This window comes from Salvelinus alpinus, chromosome 6 (assembly GCF_045679555.1).
Source record: "Salvelinus alpinus chromosome 6, SLU_Salpinus.1, whole genome shotgun sequence".
Taxonomy (NCBI): Eukaryota; Metazoa; Chordata; class Actinopteri; order Salmoniformes; family Salmonidae; genus Salvelinus; species Salvelinus alpinus.
Window position 1 is genome coordinate 15,701,527 of NC_092091.1, and position 27,640 is coordinate 15,729,166.

Genomic DNA, 27,640 nt, shown 5'->3' on the forward strand with positions numbered 1-27,640 from the left:
GGTTTCCTCGTGGATTGCGATGTAATCGGCCATAATTGGCGTCCAAAAAGGCTGATTAGCGATTGTTATGAAAACTTGAAATCGTCCGACCTCTACACTGTACATGCGTAGACACACCACTTAGTATTTCCAGCATGGAAAGGACGACTGGGCAATGATTCAGTGGCTGGCATTTAGCTGACACAGGCACACACACACACGACTGTCTATTGATCTACTATTCAGAAGGAATTGCTGGTTTTGCCAACAAGCTCTTAATTGTTCTGATGAGAGAGGAGAGGAATACTTTGTAATTAGAGTGCATTCACACACACCTTTAGTGCACACCTCCCACCCCACCTGCCATTCACAATGCATTTCTCACACACTCTCAGTGGAGATGAACACAACGCTGGATAATTCACTCCCACCCTTGCATTGAATCACCTAATACAAACATTGTTAAACCTTCTCCTAGTCATCTAATCTGCAACCCTGTATATCTACCATCTGTGTGTAATGCATTGAGTGTGTTCATACGGTCTTCATCTATCTCCCCCATAATAAATAATAAGCCTTGCCATGAGCGTTCCTAACGGATCATGGCTCCTTAACTTTGAAGAGACCTTTTGAAAGGTGATGATGCCTGTTGAGTTTCAGCTCAATTTATGTCTGTACTTATCTGTCTGAGGCTCTGTCCAGGTTTAGACGTCTGTGGCGTGATATGATGTATCTGTTCCGTCAGACCCTTATTTCCCAGCGGAGAGAGGCTGTTTGGTAGAGATACCACTAAAGTCAATGTCAGCACACCTTGCTCCAGGGCTTGGTCACCCTGTGTTAGACTCAAGTTGCATTGCTTCAAACTTTACTAGAGTACTTTTCCAAACATGCTCGCTCGCTCGCTCTCACACACACCAGCTAGTATTTTCAGCACGGAAAGGACCACTGGGCAATGCTTGTGACTGTTATTGAGCTGACGCGCGCACACACACACACACACACACACACACACACACACACACACACACACACACACAGTTGAAGTCGGAAGCTTACATACGGTTAGGTTGGAGTCATTAAAACTCATTTTTCAACCACTCCACAAATGTCTTGTTAACAAACTATAGTTTTGGCAAGTCATTTAGGACATCTATTTTGTGCATGACACAAGTAATTTTTCCAACAATTGTTAACAGACAGATTATTTCACTTATAATTCACTGTATCACAATTCCAGTGGGTCAGAAGTTTACATACACTAAGTTGACTGTGCCTTTAAACAGCTTGGAAAATTTCTGAAAATGATGTCATGGCTTTAGAAGCTTCTAATAGGCTAATTGACATAATTTGAGTCAATTGTAGGTGTACCTGTGGATGTGTTTCAAGGCCGACCTTCAAACTCAGTGTCTCTTTGCTTGACATCATGGGAAAATCAAAAGAAATCAGCCAAGACCTCAGAATAAAAATTGTAGACCTCCACAAGTCTGGTTCATCCTTTGGAGCAATTTCCAAACGCCTGAAGGTACCACGTTCATCTGTACAAACAATAGTACGCAAGTATAAACACCATGGGACCACAGTCGTCATACCAGTCGTCATACCGCTCAGGAAGGAGACGCGTTCTGTCTCCTAGAGATTAATGTACTTTGGTGCGAGAAGTGCAAATCAATCCCAGAACAACAGCAATGGACCTTGTGAAGATGCTGGAGGAAACGGGTACAAAAGTATCTATATCCACAGTAAAACAAGTCTTATATCGACATAACCTGAAAGGCCGCTCAGCAAGGAAGAAGCCACTGCTCCAAACTTCCATAAAAAGCCAGACTATGGTTTGCAACTGCACATGGTGACAAAGATCGTACTTTTTGGAGAAATGTCCTCTGGTCTGATGAAACAAAAATAGAACTGTTTGGCCCTAATGACCATCGTTATGTTTAGGGGGAAAAGGGGAAGGCTTGCAAGCTGAAGAACATCATCCCAACCGTGAAGCACGGGGGTGGCAGCATCATGTTGTGGGGTTCTTTGCTGCAGGAGGGACTGGTGCACTTCACAAAATAGATGGCATTATGAGGAAGGAATATTATGTGGATATATTGACGCAACATCTCAAGACATCAGTCAGGAAGTTAAAGCTTGGTTGCAAATGTGTCTTCCAAATTGACAATGACCCCAAGCATACTTCCAAAGTTGTGGGAAAATGGCTTAAGGACAACACAGTCAAAGTATTGGAGTGGCCATCACAAAGCCCTGACCTCAATCCTATAGAAAATGTTTGGGCAGAGCTGAAAAAGCATGTACGAGCAAGGAGGCCTACAAACCTGACTCAGTTACACCACCTCTGTCAGGAGGAATGGGCCAAAAGTCACCCAACTTATTGTGGGAAGCTTGTGGAAGGCGACCCAAAATGTCGCAATTTAAAGGCAATGCTACCAAATACTAATTGAGTGTATGTAAACTTCTGACCCACTGGGAATGTGATGAAAGAAATTATAGCTGAAATTAATCATTCTCTCTTCTATTATTCTGACGTTTCACATTCATAAAATAAAGTGGTGATCCTAACTGACCTAAGACAGGGAATTTCTACTAGGATTAAATGTCAGGAATTGTGAAACTGAGTTTACATACACCTTAGCCAAATACATTTAAACTTCCGACTTCAACTGTATGTGTATGCTCAAGAGAGCGCACACCTGACACACACACACAGAGAGGTATGAGGCCAGTCATGTTATTTTTTGTTGATTTTACTATTACTCTGCTTGCTCACACAGTTTTCCTTTTTTTGAAGCAGTGCTGTCATTTCAGCTGACCGAACTTTTGGCAGAGCATTCCTTCTGAAAATTAAGAAATTATGAAAAAAATTAAATAAAAGTATTCATCCGGAGATAAGACTAGGCGCTAAACAGTTTTAAACACAATGAATAACAACAGGTACATCAGCATTCCCTCAGCTCACTAGTAGCCACACAGTTGAAATGCTAAACACTTGTTTAAGTTGCGGAAAACCCATCTCGGAATAATGCTCCCCACACAGGGGCTGGAGGAGGGAGATAAGTGGCTGTCCACATTGTGTCAGGAGAAACAGCAATATGAATTTGATTATGTTTTTGTTGCTTGCAGTGCTACTGTCAGTGGGAGAAAAAATTGTTTCATTTTCCAAATACAGACTGCCTCGTCCCTCATACATAAGCAATGGCAGAGCGAGCGAGAGAAAGCTTTTGGGGTTTTCCTTGCTTATTAAAACTGAACATGTTGGCAAAAAGCATTTCTTTCAGACAATAGTAATCATTAGAGAATCTCTGAACAAGAGTGATATGGACTGATGGTCTTTTTGAAATTGTTGCCTCAGTGTTTTATGGCTTCTTTGCTGGCTATGGTTTGTTTCTGGGAAATAGTTTATTCTACTGATTACCGTGTTATAGTGAAGTAGGCATCATTCCATCAGCACTCTGTTAAATTGGTTGTCTAGCAACACAATTCTGCAGAAAAGAGAGAAAAGATGTCTGAAACCAATAATTTCATTCCATTGAAACGCATTCCAAGCACTTGAAGTCTTTTGTCACCGAGTACTTCTTGGCTTGAACAGAACAAAGTCAAGGACAACAATGACAACAAATCTTTTTTTTATGTAAAAATTAGATAAAAAGATGATTAAATAATATTATTCTTGTCTTATTTTGTTTTAATATTGTTTCTCTCTTCCGCTCTCAGCTTAATAAGCAGCAGCTGCAGGCGGTGAAGGATCACTTCCTGGCCTTCCTGAACGGGGAGACACAGATCGTGGCGGACGAGGCCTTCTGCAATGCTGTACGCAGCTACTATGAGGTAAGACCTCACCCTCGCCCCTAAAAAAACACATTCAGTATAAAACACTCGGTATATGAACCTTAACATATAACTTTGTCAGTGCTGAAGTCCTTGAGGGCCACAGTCCTGCCAGTTTTTTATTTTCTCCATCGCACATAATTGATGAATTTACTGATTGGCCACTGATTGACACCACCATACGCTGTCACTGTGGGCCCGGAGGACAGAGTTGGGCACTGCATTGCCATTGTATGTAAATGTTGATGTGGGCTCACTGGCTAGCTTCCATTGTGGCATGCTCTACTTACCACCGGGAGCTCAGTGGGGGTTGCAGTTCTCCAGTGCCACACTTGTCTGCCAAGCAGTTGTTTATTTCAGCTGTACTGTCTAGAATCTGTTCTTTAGAAGAAGGGCCTTAACTCTTGTGCTCTTCAATTTCGCCTGACTGGCGCCTCCAACTTGGCAGAGAAAACTACAGGTGCCAGTGGTATAATCTCGATAAACAAGGCTTTTTCTGTCCCACTTAATCTCCGTTATGTGGTTACCCTCCCTCCCTCCAGTCTGTCTGGAGATGGATAGGGTCATTTCACTCTTACGGGCCATATTGTAATTAACGTTATTGCGAGTGTCTGGTGAAAAATATTTGAAATCGATCAACTGATGCTAACAGCTTATGCGTGGGGGGGGATTCTGAAGAGGAGGGCGCTCTCAAACACATCCACTCCCTCTTTCTCACTACGTCTATCACTTTCCTCATTGCGGCACACTTTTGTTTCGTCTTCCACTTTCTTTCCATCCCTCTTAGCACCCACATTTTATTTATTTTTGGTCCGTTCCTCCCTCTTTCTTTCCCTCTTGTTTGCTATCAGTCCATCTTTCGTTGATCTATTTTATTTTACTATTTCCCTCTCGCTTTCTCCCTGCCTGTCCCTCGTTTGTGGTCTCCATCTTTGCCCCTTCCTCTCCTCATCCCTCTTTCCCTGTCTGTCTCATCTGCTGCAATTAAAGAGGCTGAGAAGCCTGCTTGACTGATAAGATCTCCATCTCATAACATATGATGGGCACAACTCGCTTCAGAGGAAGAGAAGGCTACATTTACTGATTGACACCACCATATGCTGCCACTGTGGGCCCGGAGGATAGGGTTGGGCTCTGCATTGCCTCATCAATCTCTTTCCTTGTCTCAGTCTCTCCTTCTCTTCCTTTTGAAGCGAGTTGTGACTATCATACGTTATGAGATGGAGATCTTATCAGTTAAGCGGGCTTCTCAACCTCTTTAATTGCAGTAGATGGGAGAGGAACCCATTGAAGTCTATGCATGTCTTTGCATGGCTCACTATGTGAAGAGTGTCAGGGCAAGACGTGATCAAAGACGACCTGTTATTACTATTCAGTGGACATCGTCTTGAAGTGTAAGAAGCTCATCAACTTTTTGAATTCTCAATTCTCCAATGCATCCTTAGAAGGCATCTGCTAGAGTGCGGAAGGCCACAGGCCATATGTCCAACTGGAGGAGGTGGAATTCTGACTTATTACTGTGCTTACACATTTACCCATGATGCTCAGGACTATGTTTTAGTGGATTTGCAGACTCTTAAAAGGTTCAAAAGTATTTGCCCTTGTCACGCCGAGTACATGGCGTGTGTGCTTGATCATGTTCGTGTAGTCGTTGTTTTTCCTATGGATATGTAGGGGCATTGTGTAGTTGGGAGTCAGCAGCAGCAGCACCACCACTAGAGCAGACCCAGGCACATATAATCCGTTCTAATGTGATCACTGCGTGTCAGGTAAGTCATTAGGCCTGATCAATACAGTAGCTTTGTCAATACACTGCAATGCCCTGGTAGCATCCGACAGTCCACTATTAATCTTTGTCTATTGATTGCTTACTGCCCTCTGGTAGTCTCCATACCCGCTAGTGCGTATACAGTGCATTCGGAAAGTATTCAGACCCCTTCCTGTTTTAAACATGTTTTACATTACAGCCTTATTCTAAAAAAATATATATATTTGAATTTTTTATCAATCTACACACAATGCCCCATAATGACAAGGCAAAACATGTTTATTTCTAGTCTGATGAAACCAAGATTGAACTCTCTGGCCTGAATGCCAAGCGTCACATCTGGAGGAAACCTGGCACCATCCCTACGGTGAAGCATGGCGGTGGCAGCATCATGCTGTAGGGATGTTTTTCAGCGGCAGGGAATGGGAGGCTAGTCATGAGCAAAGTACAGAGAGATCCTTGATGAAAACCTGCTCCAGAGTGCTCAGGACCTCAGATTGGGGCGAAGGTTCATATTCGATTGAACATCTCTGGAGAGACCTAAAAATAGTTGTGCAGGGACGCTCCCTATCCAACCTGACAGCGCATGAGAGGATCTGCAGAGAAGAACGGGAGAAACTCCTCAAATACAGGTGTACCAAGCTTGTAGCGTCAAACCCAAGAAGACTCCAGGCTGTAATCGCTGCCAAAGGTGTTTCAAGAAAGTACTGAGTAAAGCAGGGGTGGGCAATTCCAGTCCGAGGGCCTGATTGGTGTCACAGTTTTGCCCCAGCCCCAGCTAACACACCTGACTCCAATAATCACCTAATCATGATCTTCAGTTAAGAATGCAATTTGATTAATCAGCTGTGTTTGCGAGGGATGGAGAAAAAGTGTGACACCAATCAGGCCTGAATACTTATGTAGATGTGATATGAAACTTTTTTCTTTGCAGAAATGTATACAAAACTGTTTTTGCTTTGTCATTATGGGGTATTGTGTATAGATGAGGGGAAAACAATTTCATACATTTTAGAATAAGGCTGTAAAGTAATACAATTTGGAAGAATGAGGGGTCTGAATACTTTCCGAACACTGAATTTTCTCCTCTACCTCAGGCTTAACATTTACACTATGACCATGTCTGTCAAAAGTTGGTATTCGTATTACTGTAATGATGGGGCGGTGAGTCGGAAGCAGGTGAAACGTTTTATTAAAACAACAAAACCAAGAACGCAACACTAACAAGGCTGTACGCCGATACACAAGAACAATACCAACTGGTGAGTGAACATGGGAGAGTGACATGTAAAGGACAGGAAATTATGAAGGTAATGGAGTCCAGGTGTGAATCATAATGTCGTACGCCGGAGGGGAGGAGCAGACGTGACAATTACCAATAGATTGATCAACATAGCACTTACTGAGAACAGCAACCAGTGAACCAACATTTACTTTTTTTCTTTTTGTTCAGCTGCTGTGCAAACGTTGGATGTGCGTAAAACCATTGCTTATAATCTCTATCCGTTCTTAGTGGTGGTTCTTCAACTATTATTATTGAGGTGTATGGGAAGCAGAGGCAATAAAGTGGAGGACTGGAAGAAGAGGGGAAAGCGAGAGGAGTGTTAGAAGGAGAAGAACAGGTGACGATGGAGAGATGATTAGCATAGAGAAAAAAGGGGTGTCGAAGAGAAAGGCAAGTAACTGGTGAGAGAGGAAGAATGGGATGTGGAAAGAGAGGTGGGGGGAAGATGCTTATCCAACAGTACTTTTATTACAGTTTTTACCTATTTATTTTATTAGGGAGTCATACTGAGAGAAGAGCCTGAAGGAATTTCCAGAGTTACATTTACATTTAAGTCATTTAGCAGACGCTCTTATCCAGAGCGACTTACAAATTGGAAAGTTCATACATATTCATCAGTTAGCCATCCCTGAGACCGGGTGTGGTGACTCGTTTGTCTGAAGTTCAGTAAAGATGTTAGGTTAAGTGGGACTCTTTGTAAAAGGGCTTTATACATAGTAATGTATCAACCTCTGTGACATCAAAGAGGACCAACCAACTTTCTGGTAGAGAATGCAGTTATGAAACTGTTTCATAGCCATTTGGAATCACAGCACTTCATCCAGCTACTTATCACTGCATTCATGCATAAACTTGATGAGTATGAAATGACGGCTCACCAATGTCAACTCTGAAATGTCTTTCTGTGTATGCCTGTATGAAATTCTTATCCCTATGTGTCACATTGCCCGCACGTACTGTATATTAACTGGCTTATGCATTTATTTGACATTTATGCCTGTAAGCTATTCAATTGGACTGCATCATTGCAGCTGTCTGATATTTAGCTAATTAGCATCTTCCCAATAATTTCGCACATAGGTTTCACAGTAAGACGGGAACACCTGGCGTAAAAACAGGATTTTATATTTTACATTAACATGTCAGAGAGCACATTGATATGCTACACAACAGAGTACATCTTCAATTACATAGCATAACACTGACCATGTGTGCCATAGTGGCTGTCACACAGTTTGTATAGCTAATTATTTCAAAATGTAAGAGATTCTCCAGTGATATTAATCAAGGCATCATTCCATAATTTTACCTCCGGCAATATTTTCATCAGTCAGTGTTAGTTCTTTCAGTTGTCACTCTTTCATTTATTTATTTATTTGATAAGACATTTGATACTGAATTACCAGAGAACATTATTAAAATTCGTTCTGCCCTCTATTTTGGCAATACAGATTTGTTTTGAGATCGATACACGATGTGTTCTCAAGCGGAACAAACATGAGTACTGACTAATTGGTTAGTGGTACTTTTTCAGTTCTTCTTAATTACCCATCAAGTCTTAGTCCATTAATTAATCATGATTTTAATTACAATTTGAGACCAGTTATTTAATTACAGCTTTTTGAATTTCACAAAGTAGTCCATTTCATTGGACTGACTGACCGACCGCCCGACCATTCGTTATTAAGAGATATCAACCTCATGAACAATATGGTCATGACCAAAGCGCTGATAAAGATTTCTCAGCCAATTAAAACTTTTAGAACGGAGTCTCTCAGAAACTAGCCGCCCACCCAAGATTAGAGGACTATCGATTGGCTAGGCCCAAGATATTCATTATCACCTGGCTTTGAATGCTTAGCATTTCTAGGGTATTCATATTGCTTTGTGCTCTCAATTGGAGATAACGATCTCCTGTGCTTTGTGCGTGCGCCTGCTTTATCCCTGGAAAATAGGAAATGAATACATCACTCATCACCTGGCTCTGTGAGAGGTGAAGTGGGCTTAACAGACTTTATCTCTTGTTCTGTGTCTGGTGCCTGCTAGCCGTCCACTGTGTGCCTGACCGTACAAACCATCAGCATGCTCTGTGTGTGGGTTAAGCCCCTTAAGCACTAGCACGTGGCCAAGTTAGGTGTTAAATATGCAGGTGAGTGATACTCCTTTGTAATGAGGGAGTCTCTGGAAAATGATAATAATTATAACAATGATCATGATAATTATGGTTGTGATGTTGATTGTCTTGTATTGACTTAGCTCTTTTCATTGGATCTGTACATGCACACTCATTGGGTGTCTGCTTGCTACCTATACAATGACATTTAGCCCTGCTTAGTATGCAGAAGGCGTTGGTGGGATTTTCCTACACCCATTCCTTTCAATTATTTATTTACCTCATATTTTCCATTTATCTCCTGTTGCATACTATTCCTGCTTGTTGACAGCCTGGGTCGTTTCATTTCTTCTCATCAGTCTGTCACCTCACGGTGTCAAGCACTGACAGAGCCACCACACTTCTCTGATAGAGGACAATGTTACTTAGCAACCTGTGGATCCTGGCAAGCAGCATGAGGGTATGGCTTAGAGGTGACAGCCCTCAGTCCTCCCACTCTGAGTTGTGTGACAGCGCTGGTGACCAATAGAGAGAGGTTGCTCACACCTCTTACATGGAGAAACCTGGGAGATGTGTCTTCGTCATCTCTTGGCTTTAATCCCTCCACAGCTGCAATGCGCCAGATCATTGCGCAAAGGCATGTACAGGACTTTAGCTGTCTTCCATGACCACCCTGATTGGCAGGCCCATGATGAGCCTGTTTTAACCAAAGTGTGAGTAAGACAGGCAGACAATACCATTGACCTTTTGAAAGACTAAGGACTACACATAGCCAATTAGGTGGCCATCAAGTGAGAAATAAGGACTGGGATCCACATCGATCCATTTTGATTCACCTCAGTCCTCATCAGTGCCTGCCAGTGCCCTGCTACCCGAAGACTTCCAGTCAAAATCAAAAAAATCTAATCAAATGTTATTTGTCACATACACACGGTTAGCAGGTGTTAATGCGAGTGTAGCGAAATGCTTGTGCTTCTAGTTCTGACAATGCAGTAATAACCAACGAGTAATCTAACTTAACAATTCCACAACTACTACCTTATACACACAAGTGTAAAGGGATAAAGAATATGTACATAAAGATATATGAATAAGTGATGGTACAGAACGGCATAGGCAAGATGCAGTAGATGGTATCGAGTACAGTATATACATATGAGATGAGTAATGTAAGGTATGTAAACATAAAGTGGCATAGTTTAAAGTGGCTAGTGATACATGTATTACATAAAGATGGCAAGATGCAGTAGATGATAGAGTACAGTATATACATATACATTATATTAAGTGGCATTGTTTAAAGTGGCTAGTGATACATTTTTGATCAATTCCCATCAATTTCCATTATTAAAGTGAGCTGGAGTTGAGTCAGTATGTTGGCAGCAGCCACTCAATGTTAGTGGTGGCTGTTTAACAGTCTGATGGCCTTGAGATAGAAGCTGTTTTTCAGTCTCTCGGTCCCTGCTTTGATGCACCTGTACTGACCTCGCCTTCTGGATGGTAGCGGGGTGAACAGGCAGTGGCTCGGGTGGTTGTTGTCCTTGATGATCTTTATGGCCTTCCTGTGACATCGGGTGGTGTAGGTGTCCTGGAGGGCAGGTAGTATGCCCCCAGTGATGCATTATGCAGACCTCACTACCCTCTGGAGGGCCTTCCGTTTGTTGGCGGAGCAGTTGCCGTACCAGGCGGTGATACAGCACGACAGGATGCTCTCGATTGTGCATCTGTAGAACTTTGTGAGTGCTTTTGGTGACAAGCCGAATTTCTTCAGCCTCCTGAGGTTGAAAAGGTTTTCTTTTTGTAATCCGTGATTGACTGTAGACCCTGCCACATACCTCTTGTGTCTGAGCCGTTGAATTGCAACTCTACTTTGTCTCTATACTGACGCTTAGCTTGTTTGATTGCCTTGCGGAGGGAATACAGTGGGGGAAAAAAGTATTTAGTCAGCCACCAATTGTGCAAGTTCTCCCACTTAAAAAGATGAGAGAGGCCTGTAATTTTCATCATAGGTACACTTCAACTATGACAGACAAAATTAGAAAAGAAATCCAGAAAATCACATTGTAGGATTTTTTATGAATTTATTTGCAAATTATGGTGGAAAATAAGTATTTGGTCAATAACAAAAGTTTATCTCAATACTTTGTTATATACCCTTTGTTGGCAATGACAGAGGTCAAACATTTTCTGTAAGTCTTCACAAGGTTTTCACACACTGTTGCTGGTATTTTGGCCCATTCCTCCATGCAGATCTCCTCTAGAGCAGTGATGTTTTGGGGCTGTTGCTGGGCAACACAGACTTTCAACTCCCTCCAAAGATTTTCTATGGGGTTGAGATCTGGAGACTGGCTAGGCCACTCCAGGACCTTGAAATGCTTCTTACGAAGCCACTCCTTCGTTGCCCGGGCGGTGTGTTTAGGATCATTGTCATGCTGAAAGACCCAGCCATGTTTTATCTTCAATGCCCTTGCTGATGGAAGGAGGTTTTCACTCAAAATCTCACGATACATGGCCCCATTCATTCTTTCCTTTACACGGATCAGTCGTCCTGGTCCCTTTGCAGAAAAACAGCCCCAAAGCATGATGTTTCCACCCCCATGCTTCACAGTAGGTATGGTGTTCTTTGGATGCAACTCAGCATTCTTTGTCCTCCAAACACGACAAGTTGAGTTTTTACCAAAAAGTTCTATTTTGGTTTCATCTGACCATATGACATTCTCCCAATCTTCTTCTGGATCATCCAAATGCTCTCTAGCAAACTTCAGACGGGCCTGGACATGTACTGGCTTAAGCAGGGGGACACGTCTGGCACTGCAGGATTTGAGTCCCTGGCGGCGTAGTGTGTTACTGATGGTAGGCTTTGTTACTTTGGTCCCAGCTCTCTGCAGGTCATTCACTAGGTCCCCCCGTGTGGTTCTGGGATTTTTGCTCACCGTTCTTGAGATCATTTTGACCCCACGGGGTGAGATCTTGCGTGGAGCCCCAGATCGAGGGAGATTATCAGTGGTCTTGTATGTCTTCCATTTCCTAATAATTGCTCCCACAGTTGATTTCTTCAAACCAAGCTGCTTACCTATTGCAGATTCAGTCTTCCCAGCCTGGTGCAGGTCTACAATTTTGTTTCTGGTGTCCTTTGACAGCTCTTTGGTCTTGGCCATAGTGGAGTTTGGAGTGTGACTGTTTGAGGTTGTGGACAGGTGTCTTTTATACTGATAACAAGTTCAAACAGGTGCCATTAATACAGGTAACGAGTGGAGGACAGAGGAGCCTCTTAAAGAAGAAGTTACAGGTCTGTGAGAGCCAGAAATCTTGCTTGTTTGTAGGTGACCAAATACTTATTTTCCACCATAATTTGCAAATAAATGTATTAAAAATCCTACAATGTGATTTTCTGGATTTTGTTTTCTCATTTTGTCTGTCATAGTTACATTTACATTTAAGTCATTTAGCAGACGCTCTTATCCAGAGCGACTTTCAAATTGGTGCATTCACCTTATGATATCCAGTGGACAACCACTTTACAATAGTGCATCTAACTCTTTTAAGGGGGGGGGGGGTTAGAAGGATTACTTTATCCTATCCTAGGTATTCCTTAAAGATATAGTTGAAGTGTACCTATGATGAAAATTACAGGCCTCTCATCTTTTTAAGTGGGAGAACTTGCACAATTGGTGGCTGACTAAATACTTTTTTGCTATACTGTTTTGTATTCGGTCATGTTTCCGGTCACCTTGCCCTGGTTAAAAGCAGTGGTTCGCGCTTTCAGTTTCGCGCGAATGCTGCCATCAATCCACGGTTTCTGGTTTGGGAATGTTTTTATAGTTGCTGTGGGTGGGTGCGACATCACCGATGCACTTTCTAATGAACTCGCTCACCGATTCAGCGCATTCGTCAAAGTTGTTGTTGGACGCAATACGGAACATATCCCATTCCACGTGATCGAAGCAGTCTTGAAGCGTGGAATCAGATTGGTCGGACCAGCGTTGAACAGACCTGAGTGCGGGAGCTTCTTGTTTTAGTTTCTGTCTGTAGGCTGGAAGCAACAAAAGTAATTGTGCTAATGCTAGTTCATACTGGACACAGACATAAAAATGGTATACACAAGTTCATCTGACTGGGGAAGTAGAGAAAGAGTCTCTGCCACAATCCCGAAGTATCCCTTTAACTAATTTACCGCACGGTGATGTCACAATGGAAAGGCCAAAGCTCCATCCCACCAAAACAGGCTGAAATGTCAGGTGATCTTTTCAAACAGCTTTTACACTAAAAGGATATTATCAACATTTTCACAATATTATTCCAACCTCATAGTGTTGAAATATATATTAAAATAAAACACATGAAATCACGTTGTTGACTGCACTGGGCCTTTTTCAATTATTACTTACTCTACTTACTCTGATTCTCTCTACTTTTTGAGGTGTGAAAACAACACCCTTTTAAAAATGACACTATCTCGGTAACACATTCTGTATATAGCTAGCTAGCATAGCTGTCTATGAATCCAGAGAATCTCTGCCACAACAGAGGAAGTATGCTCTGTCCCCTGCAGCAGTCAATTCAGCGCTTCTTTCTCTGGTGGCTTCCTGGGACAGAGTGGGAGCGTGGTGGCTCTACGGCAGCTCCTGCAACCGGCTGTTTGCTTTGATATGGCTTTGTGTGAACGCTCCTAACGTGGCATGAAAGTGGATTTACTCTCACTGAGGGGGAGTGCAGAAAGGAGAGTAGCTTGGATTGCGGATAATGTGTGGATGCGGGTCTTAATGTGTATTTTTTGTATCTAGTATTGTGTATGTGTATATGTACATGGTTATGTCGATGTGTATGCATCTGTGTGTTGATGTGTGTGTTTTGGGGTCTGTGAGGAAGCAAAATGTATGCGGGTATGTGAGTGTCAGTCAGGAGGATGAGAATACCTTGCTTGAACCCTCAGTTGTCCATAGATACTGTGGTTAGAATCATCTCACTTCCCCTCAGAGGGACGATAGCAGTCATGTCTCCCAGTCCAGCAATAGTGGCATTATGTACAGACGACAGAATTGACACTTTCCTACTCTGAGGTCTATAATGTGTCAATACTTCTTATTTCTTCTTCTTTTTATACTAGTATTACATTGTTATTGATAATTGCATTTTTGGGTTGAGTTTGCCAGAAAGGCATTTCACTGTACTTGTGCATGTGACATTGAAACGTGAAAATCATGAACTCTCTCACTGGATGCTTTCGGTATGTCCCTGCAGACACGTGTCAAGCCTTTGCAGAGCTATCAGATGCATCCAACTGATCACTGACTTCATTCGGGCTAATGTCACTCAAAGCAAAACATGGACAGCTGTCTAGGTTTGCACTGTGAAATAGTGGTTATAGTTCACTCCAAAACCAAGGTTTGTCAGACATTTTCAGACCTTCAAGTGTTGAAATCCACGTCCCTCGTCATCCGGATCGAAAGATGGGTGTCATTTCAGCGTTTCAGACGGTGCCAATCTTTCCCATTTAATTAAGGATTGAGGCATACAGTATAGTGGGATCTACAACAGATTGGTGTGGGACATCTAAACATTAGACTGCTTTGAGACAAAGTTTGATTCGGTGTGAACGCTCACTTTAAGTCTGTCGCACTGTACCTTGCTGTTCTCTCTCCTTGCACAACATTTTCCCTTCCAACAAAGCAACAGATGAAAATAGACTGCCAATCAATCCAAAAAAGAACTCCCTTTCATGATTTTCCCTTTAGAGTAAGATGAAAAGTGCAGTAAAGACCCTCTGTGTAAACATCTACCATCGCCAGTGCTCCATAGGCACGTCATTAGCTTTACTTTTGCCTACATATCCCTTTTGTTAGGCGACCCAGTGGATGAAAGGCCTCAGTGGGAACTAGGTGGGACACCGTTTATGTTGGTATATTGCCTTGACCAAATTGGTCCGTTTGTCCCAGCATGGGCATATAGTTTTGGACTAATCACAAGGTGTTAAATAATTTCCCCGGTTTCCTGCAGGTTGGAGTTTAGCAATGATTGTTCTATGGGGAGTTTGACAATCAACAGGCACCAAAAGGTTGATTGTGTTGTAAACCTGTAATTTGGTCAATTCCATTTTCATCTCAGCTGTGCTGATTTAGTGCTGAAAATGAACTTCTAATGAATGTGAAATGCATGAAAGACTCAATCCTTCACTGAAATGATGCACTGATGTCAATGAGATTTGTGCAAATGTTGGAGTTACTCATACATATCTCAATTTAGGATTTTGCCATCAGTCACATTTCACAAAGTCGTTTGCCACAGGCATGAGTCACCTTGAAGCGATGTTGGCAAGACAAAGCCTCTCTGATTGTAACTGGAGACCTGGAAAGGAAGAATTTGGTTCTCGATGGAAAAAATATTTAACCACTACATACAGTGCATTCAGAAAGTATTCAGACCCCTTTCCCTTTTCCACATTTTGTTACATTACAGCCTTATTGTAAAATGGATTAAAATAAAAATCTGTATCAATATAAACACACAATACACCATTATGACAAAGCAAAAACAGGTTTTGACATTTTTGTATATGTATTACAAATAAAAAAACTATACCTTATTTACATAAATATTCAGACCATATCCTGAGGCCCATTGTCATGCCATTTATCTGCCGCCATCACCTCATGTTCCAGTATGATAATGCACAGCCCCATGTCGCAAGGATCTTTACACAATTCCTGGAAGCGGAAAGTGTCCCAGTTCTTCCATGACCTGCATACTCACCAGACATGTAACCCATTGAGTATGTTTGTAATGCTCTGGATTGACACGTACGACAGCGTGTTCCAGTTCCCGCCAATATCTAGCAACTTCGCACAGCCAGTGAAGAGGAGTGGGACAACATTCCACAGGCCACAATCAACAACCTGATCAACTCTATGCGAAGGTGGTGTGTCACGCTGCATGAGGCAAATGGTGGTCACACCAGATATTGATTGGTTTTCTGATCCACACCTTTTTTAAGGCATCTGTGACTAACAGATGCACATCTGTATTCCCAGTGATGTAATATCCATAGATTTATTTATTTTCATTGACTGATTTCCTTATGAACTGTAACTCAGTAAAATATTTGAAATTGTTGCATGTTGCATTTATTTTTCTTCAGGGTATGTTCAAGCAGCTTAGTCTTGGAGGTTTCGCAGATCACAAACAACAGAGCACATAAAATCAATCAGTAATGAGCGATTTGTAGGAGATTCATAGCGGAAGATTCTGTCAATGCATCCCCCCTCTCTCCTCTCTGTGTGTGATCTGAGTGTTGATGGACTCTGGCTCGTCTGGCCTTGTGTATTCTTGAGGGAATCCTCACACTGGAATTCTGTGCTTTTGTCTTTGAATGATGCCGATGGGAACTGTAAAACAGAGGTGCCGTTCAACAAGGGTAATAGTTTGCAAACGTTGGCTAACGTTAGCTAACATATTCCATTTGTTTTATGTTAGCCGCGACCGTTCGCTAACAATCTGAGAAGATTGTGTGCGGCAAACATAAGTGTTTGTTTCGGGTCTAAACTGCTTCTAAAAATAGTCAAGTGGCCATGTAGACGTTCTAAGATATTTAGTAGGAATAGCTAAGTCGTTTTCGGTTTTTGAAAATTGTCTCTAAAAAGGCACAGTAATCCTAACAAAAAATAGTTGTTTGATGTTTCACTGTAACATTTTGGAATGTTTATTCAAATCGTTCAACTGAAATTGTTACTTTGGCAACATGTTCGCTGCAAACAGAAGCGTTGTCGAACTCGTCTCAGGACTAATATTTGTAGCTGCTCAAACAATCAGGATGGAACTACTGCAGCAACTAATCACAACACGTGACATGTGAGTTTATGTGCCTTGCAGGTTCTTCAGGCTCATCTTTCAAACCATGACCTGTTTTTCTGATTAGTAATGTCTGACTAACTGAAACGCTCATTGATATCCTCCATAAATCGAAAGATATCCGACATACCACTTTTCTCTCTTCCCTTCCCCTACTTTAGTTATGAAGCACGAATCAGACAGCAGATTCAGTATTAAATGGGAGAAAAATGGATGCAGTTACATATTGTATAGTTTTGACAATATCGCAATATTCTTTTTGCGCTTGTTCGATGTGCGTGCAATAAAACGCACTTTTATTTCCATGATTGATCAACTTGTTTTCTCATGGCTCTCTCTTATCCCTCTGCAGTAGACATTTGGTGAGCAATATGTTTGGAACATTGAATCGCAATAAAATCACAGTATTGAATGTTAATACGTATAGAATCATAGCCTCGTACGAACCATCCTGGTCTCACGAGATGATGATTTGTACGAGGCTGATAGTCGTAAGAATCGCAATACATATCGTTTCGGCACCTAAGTATCCTGATAATATCGTATCGTGAGATCCCTGGCAATTCCCAGCCTTAGTATTAAACCTATACAGTGCATTTGGAAAGTATTCAGACCCCTTCCATTTTTCCACATTTTGTTACATTACAGCCTTATTCTAAAATTGATTAAGTAATATGTTTTACTCAATCTAAACACAATATGCCATAATGACAAAGCGAAAACCGGTTTTTAGAATGTTTTGCTAATTTAAAATACCTTATTTACATAAGTATTCAGACCCTTTGCTATGAGACTCGAAATTGAGCTCAGGTGCATCCTTTCCATTGATCATCCTTGATGTTTCTACAACTTGGAGACCACCTGTGGTAAATTCAATTGATTGGACATGATTTGGAAAGGTACACACCTGTCTATATAAGGTCCCACAGTTGACTGTGCATGTCAGAGCAAAAACCAAGCCATGAGGTTGAAGGAATTGTCCATAGAGCTCCGAGACAGGATTGTGTCGAGGCACAGATCTAGGGAAGGGTACCAAAAAATGTATACAGCATTGAAGGTCCCCAAGAACAAAGTGTCCTCCATCCTTCTTAAATGGAAGACGTTTTGAACCACCAAGACTCTTCCTAGAGCTCAATCGGGAGGAGAAGGGCCTTGGTCAGGGAGCTGACCAAGAACCTAATGGTCACTCTGACAGAGCTCCAGAGCGTCTCTGTGGAGATGGGAGAACCTTCCAGAAGGACAACAGTCTCTGCAGCACTCCACCAATCAGGCCTTTATGGAAACCTACCAGCATCATGCTGTGGGGATGTTTTTCAGTGGCAGGAACTGGGAGACTAGTCAGGATCAAGGAAAAGATGAACGGAGCAAAGTACAGAGATATCCTTGAAAACCTGATCCAGAGCACTCAGGACCTCAGAAAGGGCTGAAGGTTCACCTTCCAATAGAACAACAACCCTAAGCACACAGCCAAGACAACGCAGGAGTGGCTTCGGGACAAGTCTCTGAATGTCCTTGAATAGCCCACCGAGAGCCCGGACTTGAACCCGATCTAACATCTCTGGAGAAACCCTGAAAATAGCTGTGCAGCAATGCTCCCCATCCAACCTGACAGAGCTTGAGAGACGAATGGGAGAAACTCCCCAAATACAGGTGTGCCAAGCTTGTAGCGTCATACCCAAGAAGACTCAAAGCTGTGATCGCTGTCAAAGGTGCTTCAACAAAGTAGTGAGTAAAGGGGATGAATACTTATGGAAATGTGATATTTCATTTTTGTATTTTATACATTTGCAAAGAAAATGACCTGTTTTTGCTTTGTCATTATGGGGTATTGTGTGTAGATTGATGAGGGGGGGAAAAAACGATTTAATCCATTTTAGAATAAGGCTGTAATGTAACAAAATCTGGAAAAAGTAATGGGGTCGGAAAACTTTCCGACTGTATTCAACGTCTGCATCATCATGATGTTTCCTTTGGATGACGTTGTTTTGAATAGTTTGGCCGGCAGGGCTTGTGTACTTATCTCCCAGACCCAAAGCAGGCCGTGGGTAGTCATCTTTCTGCCTCTATTTCCCTCTTTCTCTTTCCCGCTCTTTCTCTCCTCTTCATGGCCTGTTTACTGCCCAGAGGTTAAAAATGGGATTACTGTTTGTCTGCTCGGTAAAACAGCACAGCTCAGGGTACTGGCTTTGAAGTCTGAGAGAGCTATAAGTGAAAACATGTTTGTTCAAATCTAGTCTATCTGGGGGGCCCTCTATTCCTCTTTTCTCTGACTCTCCTTTACTTTCCCTGTTGGTGTCTCTTCCTTTCTCCCTCACTTTCCCTTTTTGTTTTTTGTTTATCTCTCACTTGCTCTCCTTTCTATCCCTCTCTCACTTTATTTCTCTCACTCTCCATGTTAGTCTCCCTCACTCATACACACACACTGAGTGTTATATTGTAGAGGTGACCATCACGTAGCAGGAGTCCACTATCTTTCATAGTTGCAGGACAAGGGAACTCTGTCCACCTCCTGTTTTTAATACTTGAAAAGGAAAGTCAGAGTGTGATAGTTGCAGTGTGTGCTGCCCAATCCCAGATTGTCATATTCTTCTGTTTCAGACTGGGAAATCAGCACCGACACGTTTCAGTGCTCACCGAATGAAATGGTACCATCTTGCTTTGTCACTAAGGCCTGTGTGTTAGTAGTTCTGTCTGTGTGTGTGTGCCAGTCTATTGGGGTTTCTTGTCTATGGACTTCCTGCTGTTGCATATACGCTCATTAGAAATACAATTCCAACAGAAATGTATCGTGGCCACTCTGAAAGACAAAGAGGATAGACGGGGACGAGGAGCAACAGATGCATGTTTTAATATTGCAACAGGCTATCACTTCAATATTAGCTATGTTTTATGCATAGCTAATATTGAAGCTATCCATAGCATCTTTCAGAGAAAAACTGATATGAAACTCTTTGGAATCGCAAAATGAAACTGGTGGTTTTGAATAAAGACCCATGGGCTCGGCAATCTGTTTTGACATTATACTGCCAAGTATAGTGTGCAGATGTTGCTCCTTTACTTTCCAATGGGGTATTTTTGAACCGTCAAAAGGTGTTAATATTATTTTGAATGACGAAATGCTGATTTCTCGAAGGATACACATCTCGTCTGATTCAGTAAACAACTTGTTAGGCTTTTACTCACTCTCCTCTCCCTGCATGCATCACTCTTCTCACATTGAAATTGTAAACATTTCATTACTCACTTCATTTAAGTAACTCTACAAACATACTGTAGAGCGAGAGAAATGGTCTCCTCTGACAAATTGAGCAGTTTGCAGTTAAAACCCATGAGCTCCAAACCTGACAGCCATCTCTCTGCTTCAGTGTTATTTTTCCAGCCAGGCTGTCAAATCGGCTTCCATCTTCCTCAGTAGATTAATTTATGCAGATATTAGCTCTAATTATACAACTGCAAACAAAGTATATCTTATAATCTCTTAACTGACGAATAAAAGTGGAACTCTGTGCACTGTTGGTTATAAATAATTGAATGAGATTTTAAACCCCTAATTAAGTAGAGCAACAGGGAGAGAGGAAATCCCTTGGTGGCCAATTCATTAGTAATAATGGGTGACATTTGTGCCACCGCACAAAATGGAGGCATTAGCCATAAAGCCTTTGGAACCCTCAGTGGCAACCACAATTACCAAGAAGAAGGCATTTCATTCGATTTAGCAACAAAGGGGGTCATGACGTGAACTAAAACATATGTACTGGCACTTGTAAGGTATGGCGGATGAGTCTACCAGCCTACCTTTTATGTTTGAAGCGAGTACGCTGAGTAGTTTGATGTTGAAAATGAACACCACCCCGATTCTAAAGTGGTCATGTTGTAGTATTTACAGTGTGCTCAATTTGCTCTTCCTATCACAACAGCAGGAAAGTAGTGTGAAAAAATGATGCACTGCGTAGAGGTTAGGGTTCCAAATGTTCGGAAACCTTCCGGTAAATTTCTGGAAGTTAAGCCCGGGAATTTTGGGAATTTTGCTTAAGTTCATCAAAAAAGTTAGCTTATAACAGCGAACCTTTTTGGGGATACACATAAGGCAATTCTAGGTCTTGTGGAATATTTTGGTTAAACTATCCCCAATTCAATGGAATTGCAACCCTCTGCATGCACAGTGCACTCTTCCATAACATGTACAGCTGATTCTCAAGATCTTGCACAGTAATGAGATACTATTGAGCCCACACTACTACACTGTCTGAGCCAAGGACTACATGCTTTCTGGTAAGTTTGGGTTACAATACTGGGTGGGGTGAATATACACTGCTCAAAAAAATTAAGGGAACACTAAAATAACACATCCTAGATATGAATGAATGAAATATTCTTATTAAATACTTTTTTCTTTACATAGTTGAATGTGCTGACAACAAAATCACACAAAAATTATCAATGGAAATCAAATTTATCAACCCATGGAGGTCTGGATTTGGAGTCACACTCAAAATTAAAGTGGAAAACCACACTACAGGCTGATCCAACTTTGATGTAATGTCCTTAAAACAAGTCAAAATGAGGCTCAGTAGTGTGTGTGGCCTCCACGTGCCTGTATGACCTCCCTACAACGCCTGGGCATGCTCCTGATGAGGTGGCGGATGGTCTCCTGAGGGATCTCCTCCCAGACCTGGACTAAAGCATCCGCCAACTCCTGGACAGTCTGTGGTGCAACGTGGCGTTGGTGGATGGAGCGAGACATGATGTCCCAGATGTGCTCAATTGGATTCAGGTCTGGGGAATGGGCGGGCCAGTCCATAGCATCAATGCCTTCCTCTTGCAGGAACTGCTGACACGCTCCAGCCACATGAGGTCTAGCATTGTCTTGCATTAGGAGGAACCCAGGGCCAACCGCACCAGCATATGGTCTCACAAGGGGTCTGAGGATCTCATCTCGGTACCTAATGGCAGTCAGGCTACCTCTGGCGAGCACATGGAGGGCTGTGCGGCCCCCCAAAGAAATGCCACCCCACACCATGACTGACCCACCGTCAAACCGGTCATGCTGGAGGATGTTGCAGGCAGCAGAACGTTCTCCACGGCGTCTCCAGACTCTGTCACATGTGCTCATGTGCTCAGTGTGAACCTGCTTTCATCTATGAAGAGCACAGGGCGCCAGTGGCGAATTTGCCAATCTTGGTGTTCTCTGGCAAATGCCAAACGTCCTGCACGGTGTTGGGCTGTAAGCACAACCCCCACCTGTGGACGACGGGGCCTCATACCACCATCATGGAGTCTTTTTCTGACCGTTTGAGCAGACACATGCACATTTGTGGCCTGCTGGAGGTCATTTTGCAGGGCTCTGGCAGTGCTCCACCTGCTCCTCCTTGCACAAAGGCGGAGGTAGCGGTCCTGCTGCTGGGTTGTTGCCCTCCTACGGCCTCCTCCACGTCTCCTGATGTACTGGCCTGTCTCCTGGTAGCGCCTCCATGCTCTGGACACTACGCTGACAGACACAGCAAACCTTCTTGCCACAGCTCGCATTGATGTGCCATCCTGGATGAGCTGCACTACCTGAGCCACTTGTGTGGCTTGTAGACTCCGTCTCATGCTACCACTAGAGTGAAAGCACCGCCAGCATTCAAGTGACCAAAACATCAGCCAGGAAGCATAGGAACTGAGAAGTGGTCTGTGGTCACCACCTGCAGAACCACTCCTTTATTGGGGGTGTCTTGCTAATTGCCTATAATTTCCACCTTTTGTCTATTCCATTTGCACAACAGCATGTGAAATTTATTGTCAATCAGTGTTGCTTCCTTCGTGGACAGTTTGATTTCACAGAAGTGTGATTGACTTGGAGTTACATTGTGTTGTTTAAGTGTTCCCTTTATTTTTTTGAGCAGTGTATTTTATATATGACATGATTTTTTGTTAATAACTAGTAAATAGTAGCCTACAGCAAAGTGTTTAACTAGCAGAAATTGTTAACAAGTTAGTCATGATTTAGTTTTTGCTACCATGTGGGTTTTTAGCTTGCTTGAGCCTGCTTAACTGAGTGTTAGTTAACCTGTTTCCATACATGTTTAAGTTGTTTAATCTAACTGCTTAGCTATTTGTACTTGAAATTGTATTTGTTTTTTTACAAAAAAAATCTAATCTTTACAGGAAAATGGCACGGGCACTATCTGATGTGTGGAGACATTTCACTGCAGCTAATGTAGAAGGAAAAGCTATATATATTTGCAAATACTGTACCAAATCATATGTGAAGAATGCAACAAATATGCAGAATCATCTGGCCAAGTGCATCAAGTTCCCACAGTGCTCACAACAATCAACCTCTGACTAAAGTCCCTCTACTTCTATTCGAGGTGAAAATTATGAATCAGACACCTTATCTATAGCAACAGCTCATGTTTTTTTTTTAACTCAATGGAGGAACGTAGTCAGAGAAATGCTGATGAATGTCTTGCTCAAGCTGTGTGTGCAACTGGTTCACTTCTGATGCTCACAGGCAATGTGTATTGGAAGAGATTTCTGAATGTTCTTCGCCCAGTATACACCCCTCCAACCAGACATGCTTTATCTACTCATTTGCTGGATACAGAGTTCAAGTGAAGGTCAAGCAAATCATAGAGAAAGCAGACTGTATTGCAATCATCTCTGATGGGTGGTTGAACGTTCGTGGGCAAGGAATAATGAACTACATCATCTCCACCCCTCAACCAGTATTCTACAAGAGCACAGACACAAGGGACAACAGACACAGAGGTCTCTTCATTGAAGGCAGTCATCAATGACCTTGGACCACAGAAGGTATATTTGCACTGGTGACAGACAATGCTGCAAACATGAAGACTGCTTGGTCTAAAGTCCTACCCTCACATCACACCCATTGGCTGCTGCTCATGCATTGAATCTGCTCCTCAAGGACATTATGGCACGGAAAACAATGGATACACTCTACAAGAGAGCCAAGGAAATGGTTAGGTATTTGAAGGGTTATCAAGTTATAGCAGCAATCTACATCACCAAGCAAAGTGAGAAGAATAAGAGCACCACATTGAAGCTGCCCAGCAACACCCGTTGGGGTGGTGTTGTCATCATGTTTGACAGTCTCCTGGAGGGGAAGGAGTCTCTCCAAGAAATGGCCATATCAGTCTGTCGACATGGACAGCCCCATCAAGAGGATCCTCCTGGATGATGTATTTTGGGAGAGAGTGGTAAGCAGCCTGAAACTCCTGAAACCTATAGCAGTAGCCATTGCACGGATTGAGTGAGACAATGCCATCCTGTCTGATGTTCAGACTCTGCTTGCAGATGTAAGAGAATAAATCCGTACTGCCCTGCCCACTTCACTGTTGCTCCAAGCAGAGGAAACTGCAGTTCTAAAATACATCAAAAAGCGTGAAGACTTCTGCCTGAAGCCCATACACGCCCCAGCGTACATGTTGGACCCCAAGTATGCTGACAAGAGCATCCTGTCTGGTGCAGAGATCAACAAGGCCTATGGTGACATCACTACCGCGTCTCGCCACCTTGGCCTGGATGAGGGCACGGTTCTTGGCAGTCTGGCAAAGTGCACCTCCAAGCACGGGCTTTGTGATGGAGATGCAATATGGATGTCGTGCCAACATATCTCATCAGCCACGTGGTAGAAGGGACTTTGTGGATCTGGGGCTCTTTCCCCTGTTGCCTGTATCCTCCAAATCCCACCAACATCAGCCCCTCAGAGCGCAACTGGTCCTTGTTTGGGAACACACACACACACCAAAGCATGCAGCAGGCTAACAAATACAACGGTTGGACAATTGGTGGCCATCCAGGCAAATTTGAGGCTTTTTGAGCCTGAGCCATCCTCAACAAGGTTGGAAAGTGACAGTGAAGATGAGGCCTCAGTCTGATGTTCAAGAGGTGGACATTGAGGAGGTCCAGGGAGAAGACATGGAAGCCTGAGAGGAAGACAACCAAAGCTTTAGTTTCTAGACTATCATTTTACAGATGTATGTTGATAATGTTTTTGGGAGATGCGATGGATCATTGCAGATCATTTAATATTCACTTTTGTTGTTCAGTGAAATCATTCCATGTGAAGAGTCAACTCATTTAATTAAAATTCAATTCGTAACTTTTTAAAAATTTCTATTGGAGTTATTTAATCATTTGCAATTATGTCTACTTATGATAAGGTAAAAGTTTTTTTTTCTGTCTCCATATGATATGGTAAATATATCCAATGCAAAAAACATCTACATTTAAATTGTATTAATGTTAATTTGCATATATTTCGGTTAATTCCCATATATTCCTGTTAATTCCCACAGAAAGTTTCCACCTCTGAATATTCCCCAAAATGTGCAACCTGAGTAGAAGTGAAGTAATTTGGTTTTTTGGGTTGAGCTGGTCTATCCATGAGACTGACCAGATGAATCCAGGTGAGAGCTTTTATCCCTTATTGATGTCACTTGTTGAATCCACTTCAATCAGTGAACTGTAGATGAAGGGAAGGAAATAGGTTAAAGAAGGGTTTTTAAGCCTTGAAACAATTGAGACATGGATTGCGTATGTCTGCCATGTAGAGGGTGAATGTGCAAGAAAAAATATTTAAGTGCCTTTTTTAACGGGGTATGGTAGTTTGAGTGTGTCAAGAACTGCAATGCTGCTGAGTTTTTCACGTTCAACAGTTTCCCGTATGTATCAAGAGTGGTCAACCCCCAAAGGACATCCAGCCAACTGGACACAACTGTTGGACGCATTGGCGTCAACATCAAATTTTATTTGTCACATGCGCCAAATACAACAGGTGTAGACCTTACAGTGAAATGCTTACTTACAAGCCCTTAAGCCCTTAACCAACAACACAGTTTTAAGAAAATACCACAAAAAAAAGTAAGAGATCAGAATAACAAATAATTTAAGAGCAGCAGTAAATAACAATATCAAATCAAGTTTATTTTATATAGCCCTTCGTACATCAGCTAATATCTCGAAGTGCTGTACAGACACCCAGCCTAAAACCCCAAACAGCAAGCAATGCAGGTGTAGAAGCACGGTGGCTAGGAAAAACTCCCTAGAAAGGCCAAAACCTAGGAAGAAACCTAGAGAGGAACCAGGCTATGAGGGGTGGCCAGTCCTCTTCTGGCTGTGCTGGGTGGAGATTATAACAGAACTATGCCAAGATGTTCAAAATGTTCATAAGTGACAAGCATGGTCAAATAATAATCATGAATAATTTTCAGTTGGCTTTTCATAGCCGATCATCAAGAGTTGAAAATAGCAGGTCCGGGACAGGTGGCGGTTCCATAACCGCAGGCAGAACAGCTGAAACTGGAATAGCAGCAAGGCCAGGTGGACTGGGGACAGCAAGGAGCCATCACGCCCGGCAGCCCCGACGCACGGTCCCAGGGCTCAGGTCCTCCGAGAGAGAGAAGGAGAGAATTAGAGAGAGCCAAGATTTTCAAAATGTTCATAAATGACAAGCATGGTCAAATAATAATCAGGAATAAAAGTCAGTTGGCTTTTCATAGCCGATCATTAAGAGTTGAACAGGTAGGGGTTCCATAACAGCAGGCAGAACAGTTGAAACTGGAACAGCAGCAAGGCCAGGTGGACTGGGGACAGCAAGGAGTCATCATGCCCGGTTTGCCGTGACGTATGGTCCTAGGGGTCAGGTTCTCCGAGAGAGAGAAAGAAAGAGAGAACGAGAGAATTAGAGAGAGCATACTTAAATTCACACAGGACACTGGATAAGATAGGAGAAGTACTCCAGGTATAACCAACTGACCCTAGCCCCCCGACACATAAACTACTGCAGCATAAATACTGGAGGCTGAGACAGGAGAGGTCAGGAGACACTGTGGCCCCATCCGATGATACCCCCGGACAGGGCCAAACAGGAAGGATATAACCCCACCCACTCTGCCAAAGCACAGCCCCCACACCACTAGAGGGATATCTTCAACCACCAACTTACAATCCTGAGACAAGGCCGAGTATAGCCCACAAAGATCTCCACCACAGCACAAACCAAGGGGGGGCGCCAACCCAGACAGGAAGATCACGTCAGTAACTCAACCCACTCAAGTGACGCACCCCTCCTAGGGACGGCATGAAAGAGCACCAGTAAGCCAGTGACTCAGCCCCTGTAATAGGGTTAGGGGCAGAGAATCCCAGTGGCGAGAGGGGAACCGGCCAGGCAGAGACAGCAAGGGCGGTTCGTTGCTCCAGAGCCTTTCCGATCACCTTCACACTCCTGGGCCAGACTACACTCAATCATATGACCTACTGAAGAGATAAGTCTTCAGTAAAGACTTAAAGGTTGAGACCGAGTCTGCGTCTCTCACATGGGTAGGCAGACTATTCCATAAAAATGGAGATCTATAGGAGAAAGCCCTGCCATGTTTCATATGTACGGCAGGACCAACTCGGAAAGATAGGTAGGAGCAAGCCCATGTAACGCTTTATAGGTTAACAGTAAAACCTTGAAATCAGCCCTTGCCTTAACAGGAAGCCAGTGTAGGGAGGCTAGCACTGGGGTAATATGATCAAATTTCTTGGTTCTAGTCAGGATTCTAGCAGCCGTATTTAGCACTAACTGAAGTTTATTTAGTGCTTTATCCGGGTAGCCGGAAAGTAGAGCATTGCAGTAGTCTAACCTAGAAGTAACAAATGCATGGATTAATTTTTCGGCATCATTTTTGGACAGAAAATGTCAGATTTTTGCAATGTTACGTAGATGGAAAAAAGCTGTCCTTGAAACAGTCTTGATATGTTCGTCAAAAGAGAGATCAGGGTCAAGAGTAACGCCGAGGTCCTTCACAGTTTTATTTGAGACGACTTT

The 27,640-nt window shown here is 42.7% G+C and overlaps 1 protein-coding gene across 6 annotated transcripts in view; it reads left to right on the forward strand.

The window, feature by feature from the left end:
• The window catches only part of cadps2 (Ca++-dependent secretion activator 2), a 241,951-nt gene that overhangs the window by 39,780 nt on the left and 174,531 nt on the right, over positions 1-27,640 (forward strand). For all 6 annotated transcript variants that reach the window (XM_071405535.1, XM_071405536.1, XM_071405537.1 and 3 more), the window contains exon 2: positions 3,694-3,807. In XM_071405535.1, coding sequence (XP_071261636.1) covers positions 3,694-3,807 — 114 coding nt within the window. The remainder of the gene's footprint in view (positions 1-3,693; positions 3,808-27,640) is intronic.